This window comes from Aptenodytes patagonicus, chromosome 3 (genome assembly GCF_965638725.1).
Source record: "Aptenodytes patagonicus chromosome 3, bAptPat1.pri.cur, whole genome shotgun sequence".
NCBI classification, from domain to species: Eukaryota; Metazoa; Chordata; class Aves; order Sphenisciformes; family Spheniscidae; genus Aptenodytes; species Aptenodytes patagonicus.
In genome coordinates this window covers 123202861-123222384 of record NC_134951.1, presented here as the reverse complement: position 1 = coordinate 123222384, position 19524 = coordinate 123202861, and the positions used below count along the sequence as shown (strand labels likewise).

General features: G+C 42.1%; 2 protein-coding genes across 4 annotated transcripts; both read left to right on the top strand.

The window, feature by feature from the left end:
* Nucleotides 1-2622: 2622 nt before the first annotated feature.
* On the top strand, nucleotides 2623-10870 carry SNRPB2 (small nuclear ribonucleoprotein polypeptide B2). 3 transcript variants are annotated; one of them, XM_076335046.1, is made up of 7 exons: nucleotides 2623-2675; nucleotides 3028-3115; nucleotides 5001-5173; nucleotides 6921-7061; nucleotides 8197-8250; nucleotides 9868-9956; nucleotides 10483-10870. In XM_076335046.1, the coding sequence occupies exons 2-7, from the start codon at nucleotides 3052-3054 to the stop codon at nucleotides 10640-10642; spliced, it is 681 nt and encodes a 226-aa protein (XP_076191161.1). In that variant the 5' UTR covers nucleotides 2623-2675; nucleotides 3028-3051; the 3' UTR covers nucleotides 10643-10870. The 3 variants fall into 3 exon arrangements, with proteins under 3 accessions (XP_076191161.1, XP_076191162.1, XP_076191163.1); XM_076335047.1 differs by lacking the exon at nucleotides 2623-2675 and adding an exon at nucleotides 2788-2829; XM_076335048.1 differs by lacking the exon at nucleotides 2623-2675 and adding an exon at nucleotides 4747-4796.
* Nucleotides 10871-10966: 96 nt separating this feature from the next.
* Nucleotides 10967-18333, top strand: OTOR (otoraplin). Its single transcript, XM_076335049.1, has 5 exons — nucleotides 10967-11437; nucleotides 13985-14064; nucleotides 14545-14684; nucleotides 15245-15355; nucleotides 18310-18333. Exons 1-5 carry the CDS (start codon nucleotides 11400-11402, stop codon nucleotides 18331-18333), a joined length of 393 nt encoding a protein of 130 aa, XP_076191164.1. The 5' UTR covers nucleotides 10967-11399.
* The last annotated feature ends 1191 nt before the right edge of the window (nucleotides 18334-19524 follow it).

Sequence of the window (19524 nt, the reverse complement as noted above, 5' to 3'; positions counted from 1 at the left end):
TTTCTAGCATGTGATTTTGATTACACATACACACAGAGGCGAGATGAAAATATTTCCATACTGATAAATTAGAGTAACTTTACTTGTCCCACAATCTTCATACAGGAAGATAACAACTGTGAAAAGTGTGAAGCATCATTATGTGTATGTGGACCCAATCAAAGCTGTGAGGATTGCACGATGTTGTGAAGCTTCCACTATACGCAGCTCTTCGTTTATTGTCCTGTATTAGTTCAGAGAACTGCAATGAATTTAGAAAAGGAAGACGAAGGAAAAAAAATCTCTATTTTTATTACAGGTTTCGTAACAAACAGCAATAATAATGAAATGCTAGGTTTCCTTGACCTTGAGCAAAGGGCAGGAAGGGGGAAGAGCAGCGGCTACAATGATATTTTCAAGAACCCTGTACTCTTCACTTTGCTTCTCCAACCCTGTTTGACAACCTCTGACAAAGCAGCTACCTGTTCAAGCTGGAAGTATGTTTCCAGCCCATTATATTGGTGACGAATTATAATTGTTTACTAAGTCACCACGGGCATTCTTGCTAAGAAACTTGAAATAACTTCTACAATACTTTAAGCTTTCAGGGACTTTTAAACAAATGACTGGTTTAGCGAATATGAGAGCACTGTACCTCTCTGTTTGGGGATTAAGAAAACAAAAGTAATCCAAATAAACCTTGGGGAGGAGGGGGGAAAGCCAACCTAAGGAATGACTGTCACTTCTATTGAACTGGCAGGCAGACTGTGAAATCCCACCTGAGGAGCAGCGAAGACACGGCTTTTCTGCTTTATTGCATTCAAATTCTGCAAGAATAAATCAGCTGTGCTTAAAGTGACTCTGAGCAAGTATGAGTGTGGCATACTGCACTGGAAGAATTCTAGAAGCCATGAATTCTTCCTTACTTTGTGTCAGGTTGGGGTTTTTCGTGTGTTTGTTTTCTTTAGAGTGTCTTCTCTATGAACAGTTTAAGGACTTTATTTTAAAGGTCATTCATAGTATGTCAATATTTTTGATTCTATGAGACAAATTTCCTTAGCTATGTTGATTCCATAACAAATAAGTAGTTTTGAACATTGTTACTAAATTATAAAATTACATGGATTATACTGCTGATCAATGCATAAAACAGCACAGTCAGCCTTTCTGAAAAATAGTGTTTTAATGTATTGTTCATGCTTGGATGTCAAAGTTATGCTTTATCTTAACAACTACTTCTAAGAGAATAAACAAAGAAAAATAAAGAGGACCCTAAAATTTGACAGGAACTGCTGCCTATCATAATTTGAATTTGTGGCACGTATACACCGCATATAGCGTCGTACTGGCACAACACACGGTATTTCCCATGCCATGCAATGCTATGAACAACTGAAGAACACACTGTTCTCTTCCACCAGTAAGTAACATCTCAATCAACAGCTTTTTTTTTTTCTTTTACATTCAACTCACTTTAATCCATGTTGTTCTTTATACGCTTCCTAAATACCAGTTTCTTTTCACTCAAACTCCAGAATCTGGAAGTCATATTGGAGTTTTTTTTCCTGAAACGTAACTGAACTAACAACCCTCTCCTTGATATTCCTGTCTCTTTACAAAGAGATGACCTGTCCAAACACAATTTGTAGTTTAAGCAAGAACTATCTTATTGATTGATTGTATTTTTCCCCCCCCCAAAGAGCTTCTTTTTGATATGCAACCAGGTTAAACCTTTACAACTTAAAATTGTTTCTGAGAAAGACTGCATATTATTCATAGAAATGAAGGTATGCAGCCTGCAAAATTATTCCAAAAATTCAAAGGCTGCAACCTCAATCTCTGCTCTGTTTATTTATCCTGAGCTACCACTACCACAGGGATTTTCAAAGTACCTTCAAGAAATAACATGCTCAGATACTTTGCCTTTTCAATATCAAAACTAAAAACACAGGTTAGCTAATGAACGTCTACGGGCATTTTTAAGTTACTGCCTCTCTTCATTCTCCACAAGTTGCTCTATCAGGTGTTAACTGTGAAGACACAAAAATCACAGCTAACTTTATTACTGTATTAGCACAGAGCAGAGCTAAAATCTGGGGCAGGAAATCTCCATTTCGGTCAGTTTCGAGCCTCACTGATTCCCGTGGAGCCCCGACTAGGACCCTCTCTCACCCCGGCGCTGTTCCAAAGACAGACCGAGCTCCCCGAGGCGTTTCTGCGGGCTTCACCAGATCGCTGAGCGGGCACGACACCTCTCCAGCACAGGCAGACGATCCCGGCGGGACCCGCTGAGACAGCAGGGGCTCCGGGCCCTTAGGCCACCGCGGGGCCAGGCCTGCCCGCAGGCTGCTTTGCCTCTGAGGACCGGAAACAGATAACCGATACAGTTTGCTAACCCACTTTATTTAAATCGAGCTGCTTGTCGAACGGCTTTATGACCCGTCTCCCCTTTTATCTCGCTGCCCTTAGGCCGTGGGCACACGCCAGCAGCCGCCGCAGGGCTTGAGGAGCCCGACCAACATGGCGCCAGCAGAGCAACCCCTGCGCAGGGCGGCGGGCGGCGCTGCGCAGGCGCCGCTCGGCACCGGCGCGCCGGTGCTCGGCACATCGATTGCTGCGGGAGCGGCTCCGCCGCCTGCGCTGCGTCCCCGCGCGCGCGGGGCGGGACAGGTCGGCCGCCATCTCGGCGGGAGGAGGTGAGCCGGGCGGCGGCGTGGGGCTCGGGCCCGGGCGGGAGGGCGAGGGGGAGGAGGGGTGGCGGCGGGCTGCCTGCTTCGGGGCTGCCTGCTTCGGGGCTGCCTCCCGGGAGCGCCCGTCCCGCCGTCCTTGGGACCCGTCCGCGCGGGGAGGGTAGGAGCGGGGCGTGCGTGCGGCCCGCGGGAGGGCGGGGGGCCCGTCCCAGGTCCCGCAGCCGGGGGAGCGGTGCCGGCCGGCGCACGCTGCGCTGCCGGGGGCTGGGGTGTTGCCGGCGCTGGCAGCTCTCCTCCCCGGGGGTTCGGACCGCGCCTCGGCCGCCGCTAACGGCTCCCGCGTGTGCTCTGCCCGCAGGCAGGTCTGCAGCCGCCCCGCAGGATGGACATCAGGCCGAACCACACCATCTACATCAACAACATCAACGACAAGATTAAGAAAGAAGGTATCGGTGCCTGTGACTCGCCTTTAGAAAGCGGACGCTGTCGCATCGGGCTGGCTTCCACGCCTGGCCCTACGCTCTCACACAGCGCTCGGCATTTTGGCCGTGCCGTGGCTTCGGGGGCTCCCGGGGCGCTCTGAGGTGCCGTACGGGTGGCGGTCCTGAACCGAGCGCTCGGCAAAGGGCTGCTTGTAAAGAAGCAGCAGCTAGAGTCGACAAACGCAGCGCGATGTTTAAGTCTTTTTGTAAGCCAGGGCCCGTGTTTCTCAGGAAGCTTCTGCTTGCCTCGCTACTGTAGCTCCCTAGCTAATTGCATACGTTAGGTTCGCTTGTCGGTGGATAACTGTGACGATAGCAATAATCGGAATATTCGATGGGTGCTAAGAGGCATGTTGGTGTACGGTTCGGTGGTCAGCAGCCCCCTCTCACTGAAACGTGGGAGCATCTGTGTGCTCCCCTTTTGTTTCAGCGCCATGCGAAAGCGGCGAGCGTGGCACTGTTACCGTAAGTAACAGTCCGACGAAGAAAACCGTATGTCTCTCTAGTATTTCGGTATCGGCACGAGCCAGCCGTTGCGTCACCGTGTTAGAGGCACTGCCTCGCAGTCACTGCAGCCCTCTCTAGCGAGAGGTGGCTTCGTGCTGAGGAATTTTAGCTCCTCGCAGTGTGCGAAAAAACCCAAACCTCTCTTGCCCTTATCTGGCCGTGTATTCAATGTCTGCATAGAACCATCCGCTTAACACTCACGCTTAGCTTGTGATCTAAAGTGATCAAGGTAATTTATTCGATATTGTTTGTGAACTGAGTGGCTGGGTCAGACTAGCACTACTTAAGTGTTTCTTCAGGGTGCTCCACAGAGAGATCTGAAAGTGGAAACAGCTTTGCTGAGAAGTTATTTATTAACTTGTCAAGATGGTTCTACTGAATAAATTTGACTTGGGGCTTGCTTTGTAGCATGTTAAGTGCCCTATAAACTAGTAAGTCTCCATTATGAAATTGCGTGGTTATAATTTTTAAATGTAGGATTTCATATTACCTGTAAAGCTTGCAAATGTGTTGTTTTTTTTTTAATGCAGTTTTTGAAGTTATTTTTAAGGAAATGTTTTGATAAGAAAACTTTTTTAAAAAAATGTATCGCTGCGGTTGGTCAAGAGCAGCTGGGGGAGGTGACAGTGGGCTGGTATTACCAAGTCTCAACAGCAATAAACAAGAGGCAGTGAATAATCACGCAATGCAGAGGATTTATTTAGCTTGATTGGATAAGATTAAGGTTTAATTTGGCGTGTAGTCAGGTGATTTTAAATAATGAAAATAAATCCATTGCAGTTGTAAGGTACAGTGTGATCGTACAAAAACATACTCGGATCCAGAATACGAAAAAATATTTCATGTCCGTGAGAGAATTGATTAAACAGTTACAAACAGCATTTCCAAATTAGCCTTTAAGTAGGTACTAGTTTGCCGTGTTCTTGTTTTAAGTCATACCTCTTTACTATTGCGTGTTACAGTGTGGTTTTCTGATCAGTCTTTGATGGCTTTCGTACATCATACTTGAACGTGTGAGGGAGTGCGTGTGTATATATGTATATGAAGAAACGTATATACGTATCCTTGTGTAATTTTTACTCTCTTAGAATGGTAGAATGGATGGCGGTACAACTTTTCCACTAGCTGAATACTTGAGGTGAGAAACCGAGCGTTATACACCAACTTACGAAAACTGGGCAAATAAACTTGTACTCGCGCAACAGTTTTGACTAAACTCATGTAACGTATCACTGTGTGAGCTAAAGCTGGCAAAAAATATTGTCCCTGAAGGACAGCAGACTTGTAGAAGTGGACATTTGCATGTAACCTGCTATAATCTATTTTTTCGTGTGGCCAACAGAGCTGAAGAGGTCCTTGTATGCGTTATTCTCACAGTTTGGTCATGTGGTCGACATTGTGGCTTTAAAGACTATGAAGATGAGGGGACAGGCTTTTGTTATATTTAAAGAACTTGGATCGTCTACCAATGCTTTGAGACAACTACAAGGCTTTCCATTTTATGGGAAACCAATGGTAAGTTATTTTGTTAGCTTTCTAAATTAAAAAAAAGTTGCCACGGTATGATACAGTGTTTTGGTACTTGCACCTTGTGAATTAACTTATCACGTGTACTTGTAATTGTAGTGTTACTCAATCACCTCACGTCCTGATGAATGTATGTATTTATGCAAGCTAGAGGGATGCCGGCGAGACTGTAGTTAAAACACATGCAGAGGTTGAACTTAGCATTTAGGTTTCCTAAGTGATGGCTTTATGTTTTTATATGCTGGATTAAAGTTTTTAAGATCTTAAATACTTCCATTTTACTCATCAGGTCTTCTGTTGAACCAATTAAATTCATTCTGTAATGTTACTGAAATTAGGTGCTTTCAGTTAATTTATCTAGAGTGACCTGAATTACTATTGTATTCATAATAAATAGCTAGAATATGATGCTTCCTTTTTGAGGTAGCAGTGAGTAGGGTGAAGATCTCTGCAGTTTTACTTTCCAGAAATCAACAGATGCAACTGGTGATTTATTTTTTAAATCGATGGCTAGTTCTGCTTGTGCGTGCATCTGATCACCAAGCCAAATAACTGAATTTCAGTATAACTTCAGTGAAGCAAATTCGCTGCTGGTTGATAGAACATGATTTAATAATGTACTTGATAACGTGCGGAATAGCACAACAATTGACACGTCGTTGCCTGCTTGGATAATTAGGCATCCCTGAATTTTGCACCTATTTGTGAGGTGTAACAATACCTGCAAATGGCGCACTTGACTTCAGTGATGGATGGATATATTAATAGTGGCTTTCAGCTCACAGCTTTGAGCGTTAAGGAGAGCAGAGACAGTTGTGTTGCTGAGCCATGAGCTTTTTTCGTTAACACTTTCAGATTCTCTAATGAAATAATTAACAAGGAACTGTGCAAGTTCAGTTCTGTCGTTTACCCTTAGAGAGTTTTGTGCTCAGTAAAACTCAACAGGAAATAAAAAGATTAAGGCTTCATAAGCTCTCAGGTGTACTTCCCTCTTTGAATATTGCCTGCAGCATGCATACTCTTCTCTAAGCACTAAACAAAAGCATTTAAAAAAAAACCCCTTTAACTGCTGTGTAATTCTGTGTTGAGGTAGTTTCTGATAGTAAAAGCGATAGGACTGTGTGCATATATAATGTTGCACACCTGTATACTCATAGCCGAATCTGCTCACCCCCCGACTAGTGCATCGGGCAGCCTGTGTCAGAAAACCAGCGCTGTTGTGCTGCTGACGTGATTCATGCGATCTGGTTTGGATTGAGGCAGGTATTTGCCATTCTATTTAAGAAGTCTGAGTTTTGCTGAACTCAATTTTGTGCAGAGATCTGAGAAACCACTGTAAAACTTTAACTCCCCTTAAAATGGGGTTAAAAAAATCCTCTCAGGTTTTTTAATAGGAGCTAGTGCCTGTTTTGTCAAATGTCCTTGTATCGCTTTGTACATCTGTTACCTTGACAGATGTTAAAAAGATGCAGTTACATGAATAGAGTTCCGATTTCAATGAGTTAAATTTAGTAATTTCCATCTTAGGTGTTTTTCAGAGTTCCGTAGTTGTGTTCAGAATTAATTATGAGGATTAGACGCTCTATAAGCATACCTACAGTTTATAACAATATTTTTAATATCAAGTTCCTGCAAAAAATGTGTAAATGCACAGTAGAACACAGCTAATGAAAGCGATGCACAATGTTCAGTATTATTAACTGCAAAATGTACTGATTTTTTTCCTTTTAAAAAGCGTATTCAGTATGCAAAAACAGACTCTGATATCATCTCTAAAATGCGTGGTACTTTTGCTGATAAGGAAAAAAGGAAGGAAAAGAAGAAGGCCAAATCTCTGGAGCAGTCAGCAAATGCAGCAAATAAAAAGGTTATCCAGGTAAGCTGCTTCTCTGTTTAAAAAAGGATAAACAAATGCACACAAAAGCTATTTTAAATTATTTTTTTAGGATTAGGATTGTCTTTTGGAACTTCTCAATTCCCTGAGTTGTGGTCTATTGATATCCAGTGCTCTTGAGTACTCACTAGTACTCACTAGAAGTTGAAGGCTGATTACATAGTCCTTCCCGTTCCTCCCCCCCCCTTTCCTATTACCAGATGAAAACCAACATGTAGGGCAAAGGTACAATAAACCAAAGTAGAATCTAACCACTTTTTAAAAAAGAAAAAAAGGAGGGGGTATGCGCTTATCTTTAATGCCGGCTTCAAGTGCTCAACCTGCTTTTCCCTTTGGCGTTTTAATGCCCTATTTGCTCTGAAAGCACTGAAGAATGGTAAATGGGAACACGATAATTCATTTACAGGTGGGTGGAGAGGAGTTGGCTTGGAATGTATCTCCACTAAGGGTTGGCCTGGCCTAATCTAACGACACTTAGTAATTTATGTGCTGAAGTATAGCAGAAAACATCAAGGCACAGAGTTTGAATGTTGTGTTACTTAACTACGCTTCCTGCTAAGGCACAAATTGGTATCAAGGAGAGATAAGTGTTCATAGAAAGCAACATTTCCTAGGTAGAATATTCAGATTTCTCAGGATTTATTAAAAAAATCAATCGTTATATACAAATCTCTTAGGAAGAAATAATTGCTACTAGCTATAATGGTAATAGCTTTAGTTATCCTTGCTAAACTGGAGTCCTTGGTGGAAACACCTATTTTTCTCCTATTAGGTATGTCCTGACTAGGCCTTCATTTTCAAAACTACTTCCTTCCTGTCTATTAAACCAAATTTTATAATGTGGAGAAATAGTGATTTGCAGTATCTGCTGACTCAGCCATTAGTCAGATCAGATACTACTGATGTTTTTGCTTTGATTGCCTGGTTTTGGAGTTCAGTGAAATTCACGTGCTTTATGTTTCCCTTTGGGAGGTATCTCATAAGCAACAAATGTTCCTTGGATTGTAGTGTAAAGAAACCTTAACATGCTTCTTGAGTTGTGCAGAAACGTGGTGATGTGTGCTTATATATTTCTAACAGAACACCATTGTAAAACTATTTTGTACTTATTTACTAGGGAGCAACACAAAATTCAGCCAATGCCCCAGGGACTGCAGCACAGAATCAGCAGGTAATGCCTTTTTTTTTGTGTGTGTGTGACTGAAAGCACTAATGTTTAAAATTATTCTCTATGAATAATTGTTACACATGGAAGCTTGAGGATATATTTTACAGCTTCCTTTTTGTTCTGCGAGACATTTGTCTAACAGCTAAATCACAGTAAACAAAAGAAATCCCACTTTTACTATATCTGGTTGACATGAAATGAAAATCTGCAGTTTCTCATTATTATACAGAAAACTGCACTATTAACAAATCCTACTTGATTCTTAAATTTGGACTGTGCTTAGTATCAGTTGAAGGATTCTTAATTTTTTTTTCATTGTTAATAAGTTCCCTTTAACTTATTTTGTTCTAGTAGTAGAAAAGGAGAAGGAAGACTACGCAGGGTGCCAGAATATCGGCCTAAAAGCTTCCTTTCTCTCCCCCAAAGGAGTTTGGGGGTCCTCTGCTCACTTTTTCTTTTTTCTCATAAGTGTCTTATTTTCCAAAGGATTGTGTGGAGATGCAGCAACAACTCCCTACGCTTCACTCGTGTCCGCTCAGTGGCCTTCTAAATGATTGGTGTGTGTTAGAAGTGGAGGTACTAAAGAGCCCAGATTTGCAGGAAGGCAAATACTACAGAAGACTCTTTGCCTGCCCTGTGTCTCTTTCCTGAGTACTATCATTGAGGATTGCTTACATAATCCACAGGGGAAAATGTCTTGCTCCCAGTCTGGGTTTTCTTTCAGGTGTCATTTGTAACAAGGCACAATATGTGTATGTCAGTTTGCATCAAAGCGCAACACTGAATATTTAGGTATTTTTCTTTGAACTTCAGAAGTTTATTTTCTAATGGCGCTGCCTGGAATATTTCCATCAGCTGAAGGAAATTGTTCTGCTGAGGCGTTACCTTACTTGGCACCATTATTAGGACGTTTGAAGTTGCGGTGTCCAGTTTCTTTTTATTTTTGTAATCTCCTTGATGACTTAAGGAGATTCCAGCCTTTCAGTCCAGTGTCAGCAAACGGACTACTCAGCCTTGTGTCTGGTGGGTTGCTACAAATTCGTATTAGCAGGCAAATCTGCTAAAGACTCTAAAGCTTTAAATCTAATGGGTTTTCTAATTAATAAGTTTGAACAGAGCACTGTAGTAAAACCATGTGGGTTTTGTGGGTTTCAGTTGCCCAAAGATATTCAGTATTTCAGTACTACTGCAGGTGAACAGGGTATTTATCTTGGCCTCCCACTGCTCTTCCAGAAGGACGCGAGTCTTTCACAGGTTCTTCCGCGGCCACACAGGTGTCTTGGACAGCACTACAGCCAGTACTTAGGCACCTGGGTCCCACCCCTGGCAGTGCTGAGAGTACTGCAGTATCAGCTGTTGAGTTGTCGAGTTTAAATATGAGATTTAAGACAATATGTTACTGTGGTTTTTGTGGAAATAAGAGCCTCTCCAAATTAATACATCCTTGTAAAAGAACCAAGGGGCTCTGCGTATTGCATGAAGGTATACTGAAGTCCAGCTAGCAGCGTTATGAGCAAAACTAAGGATATGTGAGTCTCGGTTCAAATAATCATGCAGACAGATGCAGAGGAACAGATAGCTGTGTGTCATCTTCTGAGCTTTGATCTTCTGTTGTTGCAGGTGCCTGATAACCCACCAAACTATATCCTTTTCCTTAATAACTTGCCTGAGGAAACGAATGAGATGATGCTGTCCATGTTATTCAATCAGTAAGTTTTGAATAGAAAGGCCTTCTCCTTTGAATTCTTCTGTTACCTGTATGCTTTTTCTCAGCTGGCAAGCTGACTTTTTAGAAATAAGAGTTTCTTCTGAAGGTATTTCAGTTCTTTGTCTTACTGCCAAGATTACAGATGTCAGTTCTGATGACTTGGTGCAGAAAGCAAATCTGAACTTTTTTGTAGCTGGTTTTGATTGTGTAAGTTATCTACTATCAATCTGCACCAGATTTAAGCTGGTGACTGTAATATTAAAGACTTTACGACAGCAGGAGCAGTTTTAAAACAAGCGTTAAGTTGCTTCCGTATGTGCACAAGACTGATTAAATTGCTTCCATGTAATGATCCTTAATTGAGGCATGGTTCTAAGGACGGGACATGTAAACCCCTTCAAATTAAATCTTTCATTAGTAGTAACTATTATACTAGTAGATGCTTATGATAAGGTCTTACGGCTACTGAAGAGAGATGAATTATGAAACTAGGAAATATTATCTGACTTTTTCACCTTATTTTAAAGGTTTCCTGGATTCAAAGAAGTACGCTTAGTGCCTGGGCGCCATGACATTGCATTTGTGGAGTTTGAAAATGAGAATCAGGCAGGAGCTGCTCGAGATGCTCTCCAAGGATTCAAGATTACTCCATCTCATGCCATGAAAATCACTTACGCAAAGAAATAACCGGATGCTCCTATAAAGGACTTCTGTGGATAGTTGTTTTTTTGATATGACGATACTTTGATCCACTAGCATGTTTGCTGTTCTCTGCAGAAAACTTAAGACTTGTGTAAAATTGCCACAACGGCCAGAACAGACGTAGGATTTCCACGGATCTACTGGATAGTAAATGTGTTGTGTTGAAATACTAATTTTTATAAAATAAATTCAGTTTATGCTGTTTTCAAGCCATGTTTTTCCTCGAATCTGTCTTATTATTGATCTGTTAGGCTTGCAGGGCTTACTCAGTATATTGGTTTAGCTACTTTTAAGATGACACTCATTTCTCAGAAGTGAGTGCTGGAAAAATAGCTGTCTTTCTAGAGCAAAAAGCGTGAGCAGGAATGTCAGCATATTCAGAGTAAATGCAACACTCAGTCTTCAGCCTCATTATCAAGGGGACAGCTGCTTTTCAGCAAGAATAATTTTGTCACTTAAGAAAAACAACTTACCATTAGTGAGGTTTTCTTCCAGGTATGGGTAGAAATTGATTACAGTTTGACAGCACTGTTGCTCAACTTGGTTTTGTCTTTCTAATGATGGCTGGTAGTAGAAGCAGGTCCACGGAAGAAACATAAAAGTTTATCTGTTGGCTTCTCTTCTGCTTTTTCCAGCCCTATTACCAGTGATTTTAATAAATGGTTTAGAAAGGGCTTTCTGGCTCTTTACAAAGACAATGTGGATGAGCCTGATGGTCCATTTTTAGGCAGGTTTTTCCAAAATGCACGTCCTAATGCTTCTGGGTTTGTTGGGTGTTTTGTTTTGGTTTTTTTTTTTTTTTCCCATTTGTCAAACCTTTACAGGTCTTGTGTGACATGAAATACACTGAATGCAGTGAAGTAATCAGATATAGTCTTGTGAGTTGTAACTGTTCTAAATATTTGGGTGCAAAAATCACTTTGAAAGCTGAAGTGTTTCGTTCCGGTGATGGAAGACCTAGATATTTTAGGTTAAGAGAATAATGCAATTTCCTTAAAATATGATTATATTTTTGGTGAATCTTGCAGTAGCTGTTGCATGGTGTTGGCTAGCAGGATTGCAATCGGACCCTTGAAGATTAATGTTTGAGAGGAAGCGGTCACACAGCGCTTGTCATGTTGCACCATTCCTCGCTTCTTGAACACCTTCTCTGTGAGGCCTCTAACTAGCCTTTCAGACAAAAAAGTAATGGGATAGAGTTCCTTTATGGTTTCCTTTAGAAGCAGTTCAGGTAAGTATTGGAGTAGCTGATATTTAGGCAAGAAACTACAAGGAAGAATGTTTTGCATTGTAGCTGCATTGCAAGTGTTGAGGTTTTTTCTGTTTCCAAAGTAATTTGGTCAATGGGGGCGGGAGGAAGGATGCTGGAGGCCATAGCCTTTCCTCTGACCGTGGCTCGGTGCAGTCCCTTCCTGTGTTGTGTGGGCTTGGCTGTAGCTGCAGAGCATCTATTTCCCCCAGTTTTGTGTTCTGAAACAATTGAGATCTGACTTAAAACTGTTCTTTGGAGAAAGTGCTGCACCTTCAGGAAAGTATGATTGATTTTTATAAAATCTTGGTATACTTCTTGGTATATTATATATGGTAGTTCTGGCATGTCCACTCAATTTCTGAGCAAGTGCTATGTTTCAGTGCATCTGTAAGCATAAAACTAGCTACATAAACCACCTTTTTTGCACGAGACCTGAAAAATCTTTCTTCTTCTGCTCCCAGAGTACAGTGCAAGATGATGTCCCTTCCAGCGTCATCTCGATTAGTCATAGCTTCATACGTGTATTTTTTTCATTCTTTTTAGTGATTTTTGTGTGTGTGTGATTTCACAAGTATTCTAATACTTGCAAGTGAAAAATCGTTTCAATGTGCCTGTAACACAGGAGCAAAAGTGACTATGTTATTCCATCATGAACCTTATGTTTTTCCTTCTGCAGTCATAATTTTATAGGTATTAATTATGCTGTCCTTGCATCCCACTAGTCTGCGTACATGAGACTACCACTGCATGCTACCGCTCTTGACCTTTATTGACTTAGAAGGGTTTGTGTGGAGCTGTCTGCAAAGGAAGTTAGACACTACATACGGGAGGTTGGAGGAAGGGGTAATGGGCTGGAAGATTAGAGAATGTGGTGAAGTCAGCTGTAACAGGAGGGTGAAATTGCAAGATGCTCTTTTGAAGAAAGAGTGTGGGATTTTGGATGACAGTTGACAGCTTCCTCTGTTCTGCTTGTTGACTGAAAGCTGGTACAGCCAGCAGCTCTTCAGGCCTCCTTGTGAATCAGGTAGCGCTGGTTCTCTGGAGTTTGGGAATTCCCAAACTTGCTCTCGGTCACTTTTAAGGACTGATCCAGACCAGCCTTCTGTAGCCTGACAGCTGTGATGTGAATCGCCTACAGTGCAGTAACTCCGGTGGTTGTTCCTTTTGTGCATGTGTGTGCACATCTATTTCAATTAAAATACTCCCTACAAGTCTTGCCTCATGTATGCTAGGACAAGATTTTGGGAAGTTAGATGAATTCTAGATGTCCTCTCCAAGGCATAAAGAGGACCTTTTAAGTCAGCCTGTGGCACTGTATGTTGTTCAGCGTCTTGCATCTGCAAACTCTCAATTGTAAGATGTATGTAAATAAAAGTGAAATGGTTGCTTCCTGGTGTAACCTGTGTGCTTTGCTCTCGACTGCGTCTCCCTGTGGAAGGGATCCTGCCCGTACAAGCATGTGGTGCTTGAACTCTTAGATTTCAGATTTAAATTGCTGACTTGCAAAGCCTTTTTTCTGGGTTTCAACTCCCTGTTGCTTTGTTTACATTTGTGTCCATGTGTTAGGGTCCTAGTAGGTCCTTTCTGTAGACCGTAACAAGGAAATCTCTGCCACTGAGGGTTTACGGTCCAGTGAAGCTTACGCTTGTCAGTGAGCATTTGTGAAAATGAAGAACTTCAGGATTTGGAAGGATGTAATTTCCTTTGCTGCTTACCAGGTTCTGACAATTTTCATTCTCAAACTTTGCTCGAGGTAAGATTAAGATTATGGACAACTACAGGAAGGCTTAAAATGTTTAAATAATACAGTTGCTGATTGAAATGTCAATGCAGAATGGCTTTGGGAAGGGATTCGGTTTCGTGAGTGGACCCTGAGGTCTTCCTCCTGCCTGCGGCTCCTCTGGTGGGGTGGAATGTCGCCCCAACCCCTTCCCATTGGCCTGGCTTGTTTGTCCAGGTGTCTGCCTCTTCCATAAAAGATGGGGATTGCTGGACCCGGCGCGCATTCAGCAAGCACTGCAGCAAAGAAAAATGACACAACGTGTTTATTTGGTTGTTCTACTTTTGTGTCTCAGATTAATGTGTCCTCTTGTAACTGGAATTTTTATGGACAAGCTTGCCAGCAAGAAGCTGTGTGCTGATGATGACTGTGTCTGTAAGTAATTTTGCTTTAATTTTGAGGAAGAAATAGTCTCAAAAATGACTGCCGAGTTTGGATGCGGTAGTGCGAGGGAAAACTACTCTGCTTATTTAGCTCTGTTATATTTGCATTGGTTTGTCAACTTTAAAAGCAGAGTGGGAGGGTTTATGTGGAACGTCACATGCAGTTTTACTGCAAAAAGGGGTTTGTAAAGGACATTTTTCACTCAAGTGAAAGGTAAGTGTAGAGAGAAGGATTGTAACTTCCACTATGAAGAAATGGCACATTCTTAAGCTCTTACTTTGCTTACTGGAGAATAGAAAAATGAGCAGAACAAATTCTTGAAGACTTTTATTCATTTCAGGATAACCTACTTTTATCTGTAGAAATAGTTTTACATGTGTGCATACAAGCACATACGTATTTATATTTCTCTCTCTAAAAGTATATATGTATCTAAATTCGTCCGCCTCATTCTTTTTTTTTTTTTTCTAGACACCATTTCCCTTGCCAGAGCAGAAGAGGATTATAATGCTCCAGACTGCAGATTCATTAATATCAAAAAAGGGCAGTTGATTTATGTTTACTCAAAACTAGTGAAAGAAGACGACTCTGGAGAATTCTGGGCTGGAAGTGTAAGAGGAGATTCTTGCATATATGAGCAAACCAGAAGTAGATTAACATGCATTTCTGTCAAGAAATGGATGCTAATGCTGAGCTATTGTGGGTTTTAAAGCAGCAACTTAGTTTTCAAAGCGAATGTTTAAACTTAAACTGATTGAGGAGTCTTGAGGTTTTTAATATATTTTTTTAAATGGAATATCTTCAATAACTATATAGTAATTATGAACAGAAGAGCTCAACAGTTCTTTTCTGTGGCTGTTTGCTGAAACTATGGAGGAGAAAGCTTCTATCATGGTCATAAAACTCTTAAATTTAAGGGAAGTAAAGATAAATACTAGCTGCATTTATAAAAAAAATTCCAGATAAACTATAGGTGGTATTAATTCACTCCAAAAAATGTATGCCTGTATCAGAACTGTTGTTAATGGTTCATGTGCCAGCTAATTGGAACCTAGGAAATCTAAAACCAGAGTTAACATATTAGTGACTGCTTTTGACTAAATTTATGAACTAGCTCAAACCAGATGAGGACTGTTTTAAGGTACCTAATTATACATCTCCTTGCTTGAAGGTTTATGGAGAACAGTATGAAGACCATATGGGGACAGTTGGTTATTTCCCTAGCAGTTTAGTCTCAGAACAACATGTCTATCAAGAAGCAAATAAGACTGTTCCTACAACGGTAAGGAATTTGTAAAAGCCCAGCTGGCTACATAATTATACTTGGCTGTATAATGCTAATTTGCTGTAAAAACAAATCATAATTGTGGCAGTTGATTGTAGCATATCACAGATGCTTAGGGATCCGATCTTTGGGCCTTTATACAGGCAAATAGCCTCAATAAAATCCTAACATACGCTCTGATATTGCAGACATTACAAATGCTGCATTAAGGGCTTGATCCTATTAGAGTTCCTATTGATTTGAACAGTATTCCTTCAAGGCCATGTAAGTTTTACCCAAGCCATTTGCAATACATTGCAAGAAGCTTTCTTTTTTAGAGTCTGGATATTGTGCTGCGTACTTTAGTAACGCGTACAAGCACACTTTCTATAAACTGTATATAGAGGGACATTGTCATAGAGAACTTCTGATTTACTCTTTTTCTGAGAAAACAAGCATGCTTTCACAGTTATTGGTACGTCTATCAAAAAGCTGAATTAAAACGCTATTGGAAACACGTTAGTGTTCTGTGAGTAAGTAGGCTGTACTTCTGAAAGGGTGATTGTCCCTGATGATGTACAGTAGTGTCTCATACACCAGACAACTCTTAATTTTACTGAAGATCTGAAACACTTCACAGAGGAGTGGAAGAGGAGGGTCCTTTCTCAGAGGCTGGTATGGTTTGGCTTACAACTAACACTTACTGGTAGCTTATTTCTATGCTTAAAACAAATTGAGTGGTACGTTTCCAGTAATTACCTTCATCAATATTGAATATTTAGCTATATGCTGTTTTGAAGTGTACGGCAAAATACAATTAGTGCTTCAATATTGAAATCGTATATGGAGTTTTTAATCCCAGGTCCAGATTACTAGATGGGTTTCATTAACACAGAGGAAATAAGTGAAAGGAAGAATTTTGTTTCATGTTAATAGTTGCTAGGATTTGTGTTATAATGTGTCAGACAATCTTTATTTGAGGAAATGCGAATCTTGGATAAGTGATTGCTTTTCTTGACACTACATTAGGTTATTCTGAATTTGGCCCAGAAGCATTGCAGCAATTAATTAGTCACAGAACATGAAAGAATGACTAAAATACGTTTCTAAGCTCATTTCTCAACAATATGACAGCCAGTCTGCTGCATGGCAAGCTGAACGGCAAGCAGAGGTAGGTTAAAGCGATGTCTTAGCCTGCAGGCTGACTCAGGGTCCATAATGGGCTGTTGTCAGGCTGCAAGGCAGAACTTTAATTGGAAAGTGATTTTCTTTCACAAAGCTAGTGACACAGACTTTCACAGTCGTTTCACCCTTACTTCACAGTCTCGCTATGCAGGAACTTTGCAACGAAAACGAAGGGTGATACAGATACATTCTTTTCCTTGTTCTACTGCTCCCCACTTGTGTGTTGCAAACGTGACCTTAAGGATCTGACTCTTTCTAAGTTCACATTTCAAACAGTCTACAGCCCATCTTAACCAATCTGTATACGGGCATGCTGCTTGCTCCAGAAATATCCCTTAAAGGTGCCATTTTATACAGAGCTAGTGTTGCACACCACCACAGATGCCTCTAATGCCATCAGCCTTCCATCTGCAAGTCAGAAGCTGGTCTCTTGCTCACAGCTCTGTAACCTTCCCCCCAGCCGCTGGCAAGGTTTTTGCCTTGCTTTCCAGGCCTTGCACCTGCAAAGCCCAATATTAGTGTTATGATGGGTTCTCTTGAGAATGGGTTGCCATTTATATTAGGGGACCTGATGATGCCCAAAGCTTAGTGGTTAATCAGCATGTGGCGCCCGCCCCTGATCAGAGCACTGGGTGGCACACACAAATGGCTTTGCATGGAGGAACAACTGATAGGCAACTCGATGGGGGAAAGTATGGGGGGGGGGGGGGGGACGACGACACGACACCTGCTGCACTGGAGAGAAGCCTGAAAGAGGACATCAGCCTGGGGGCCTCTGTGTCTCTGACCCTCCTTTCCCCCCCCCCCCCCAAAACAAAGTAACTTTCAGTGTTGGAGTCAATGTATGCCATTAGCTACAGACTCCGCTAATAAACATTTCTGCCTGTGAGCTTCTCTCAGCATCCTTTTGTGCAGCACTGGGTAATCCATGCCTGTTGGTTGCCATTTGAGCAATAAATCTTAGGAGATTTTTTTTTTTTCCTCAGTGCTGCTACTTCTGAGCCATTGAATCACACTGAAATACAATAGACTCAACACAATAGACTGTGTGTACTACAAAGCGGTGTTGGATTGCCTGCCTTCTCTCGATCACTTAAAATTGGCCATTTGCTGGCTAAGATGAGAGTACTTTCATTACCAGTAAGCATCTGTTCCAAAACAGCTCCCTGTCTTCTGCTTCCAGTGGACAGCTATATGTGATACGCTGGTCTAATGTAAATGTCATACAGTCTGAGCACCACAGTGTGATAGATAATTCCCTGCAGCAGAATCGAGATCTACATAGCCATATAACATAATAGCAGGAAGCTAGATGAAGGCAATATGCTGTGGAAGTCTATCCCATGCTGGACGTTTTCAAGGAAAATACTGGCATTTATTTTCTAGTCACATTTCTCCATAGCAAGTGTATCACATAGCCTTAGTCTGTTTAAGGCATCCTTTTCAGGTGTGATTAGGAATTGTTTAAGGATAAAGGGTTACGTATGACTAATAAATCCAGGTATGGTTGTGGGAATACAAAACAAAAAAGGGAGAGAAAGGAATCATTTGAAATGAAGAGAGAAGGTGGTATTGCCTAATTCACTTTAAAAATTTATGGCAGCAACAAATCATCCCAGTTACGCAAAAGGAGGCAAAAGATAAAAGTCCTTTTTCCTTTCCAGAATACTTTGAGTATATTATAGTGTATTCTGTGTTTGCATCTACTCATGTACCTTTGGGGGTTGATAAAGGAACGTTAATCCTTCAGTAATCTCAAAACATTTCCTTTTAACTCTCTTTTTCAGGACATTGATTTCTTCTGTGAATAGCGCTGAAAGCAGTCAAGTAATCTCTCGGCTGCCACCAGGGAAAGCTGACAGGAGGAAACGTGGACACCCTCTCTGAACACACAGCCCTTCCTGTAATAGATGTTTGTGAAACAAGTAATCCTTCTTCAAAACAAGGAAGTTTTCATTTAAAGGGGAGTGATTTGGGGTGGGGAAATACTCCCACACAGGATTTGCTCTTCAGAAATTTTTTACCTGTGTATACTTCGTTACTTGTTAATAAAGCTAATAGCCTTTGAATTGCTATAAGTCTGTGTGCTATAAATATGCTATGTATGGGATTAGATGTGCGATCTTGACCTGCATCGTCCTGCCATAACCTTACACCATGTATTAGATATTAAAAATACCTTCCTTGGGTGAGCCATCTGTGACTCGCTGGAATAAATAATTTTTGTTGCAAGAGCTATCCAACAACTGACAAATCACCAGTAACTAAATATGGGCTTTAGCAGTGTGTCGAAAAGAGTATCTCACCCGTCGTGCGTGCTGGTACGGGGCATGTGCAGGCTGAAACCATGGCTCAGAGCCACAGACTGTAACAGGAGGATGGGGTAAGGCTGGGGATGGTGCCTGCCCAGGGCCTCCCCCAGCTTGGAGGGTGCACGGTGCCCTGTTGCTCCCCTGAGTACTGGTATAAAGATGTTTAGCCTTTGCTAAATGTTCAAAATACGAGAATTGGAGGAGGTATCCTGCTGATCCCTCTCTGGCTCTAACAGTTGTACTGCCAGTGCTTGGATGCCTGTTATGTCGTGGAGAGCCTCACTCATGGAATCGGGTGAGGAAGTAGAAAATTTAATTTTTTACGAACAAGCACGTTTCTGAAGCCACAGAATAGAGGTGGGTACTCTGTCTCGGAAACGCAAGCCTGACTGCGACTCCGAGCGCCCTCTTGTGGCAGCCCGACACCGGCTGAACCGCCTTCTGCCCTCATGGGGCTCCCCCGTGCCTCAGCGCCTCAGCCGGCGGAGAACCTTCCAGAAGGGCGGGATCGAGCGCCCGCCAGCGCGGCAGCCAATCGGAATCGGGCATTCTCTGCCCCCTCGCGCCCCGAGCTCGCGGGTCTGGGAGGGGGAAAGGGCCGCCTGAGGCATAATGGCCGCGAGGGCGCCAGTCCCGGGCCGGTCATCGCCAGCTCAGCTCTCCGCTGCCTCCACACGGGACGGGGGGACC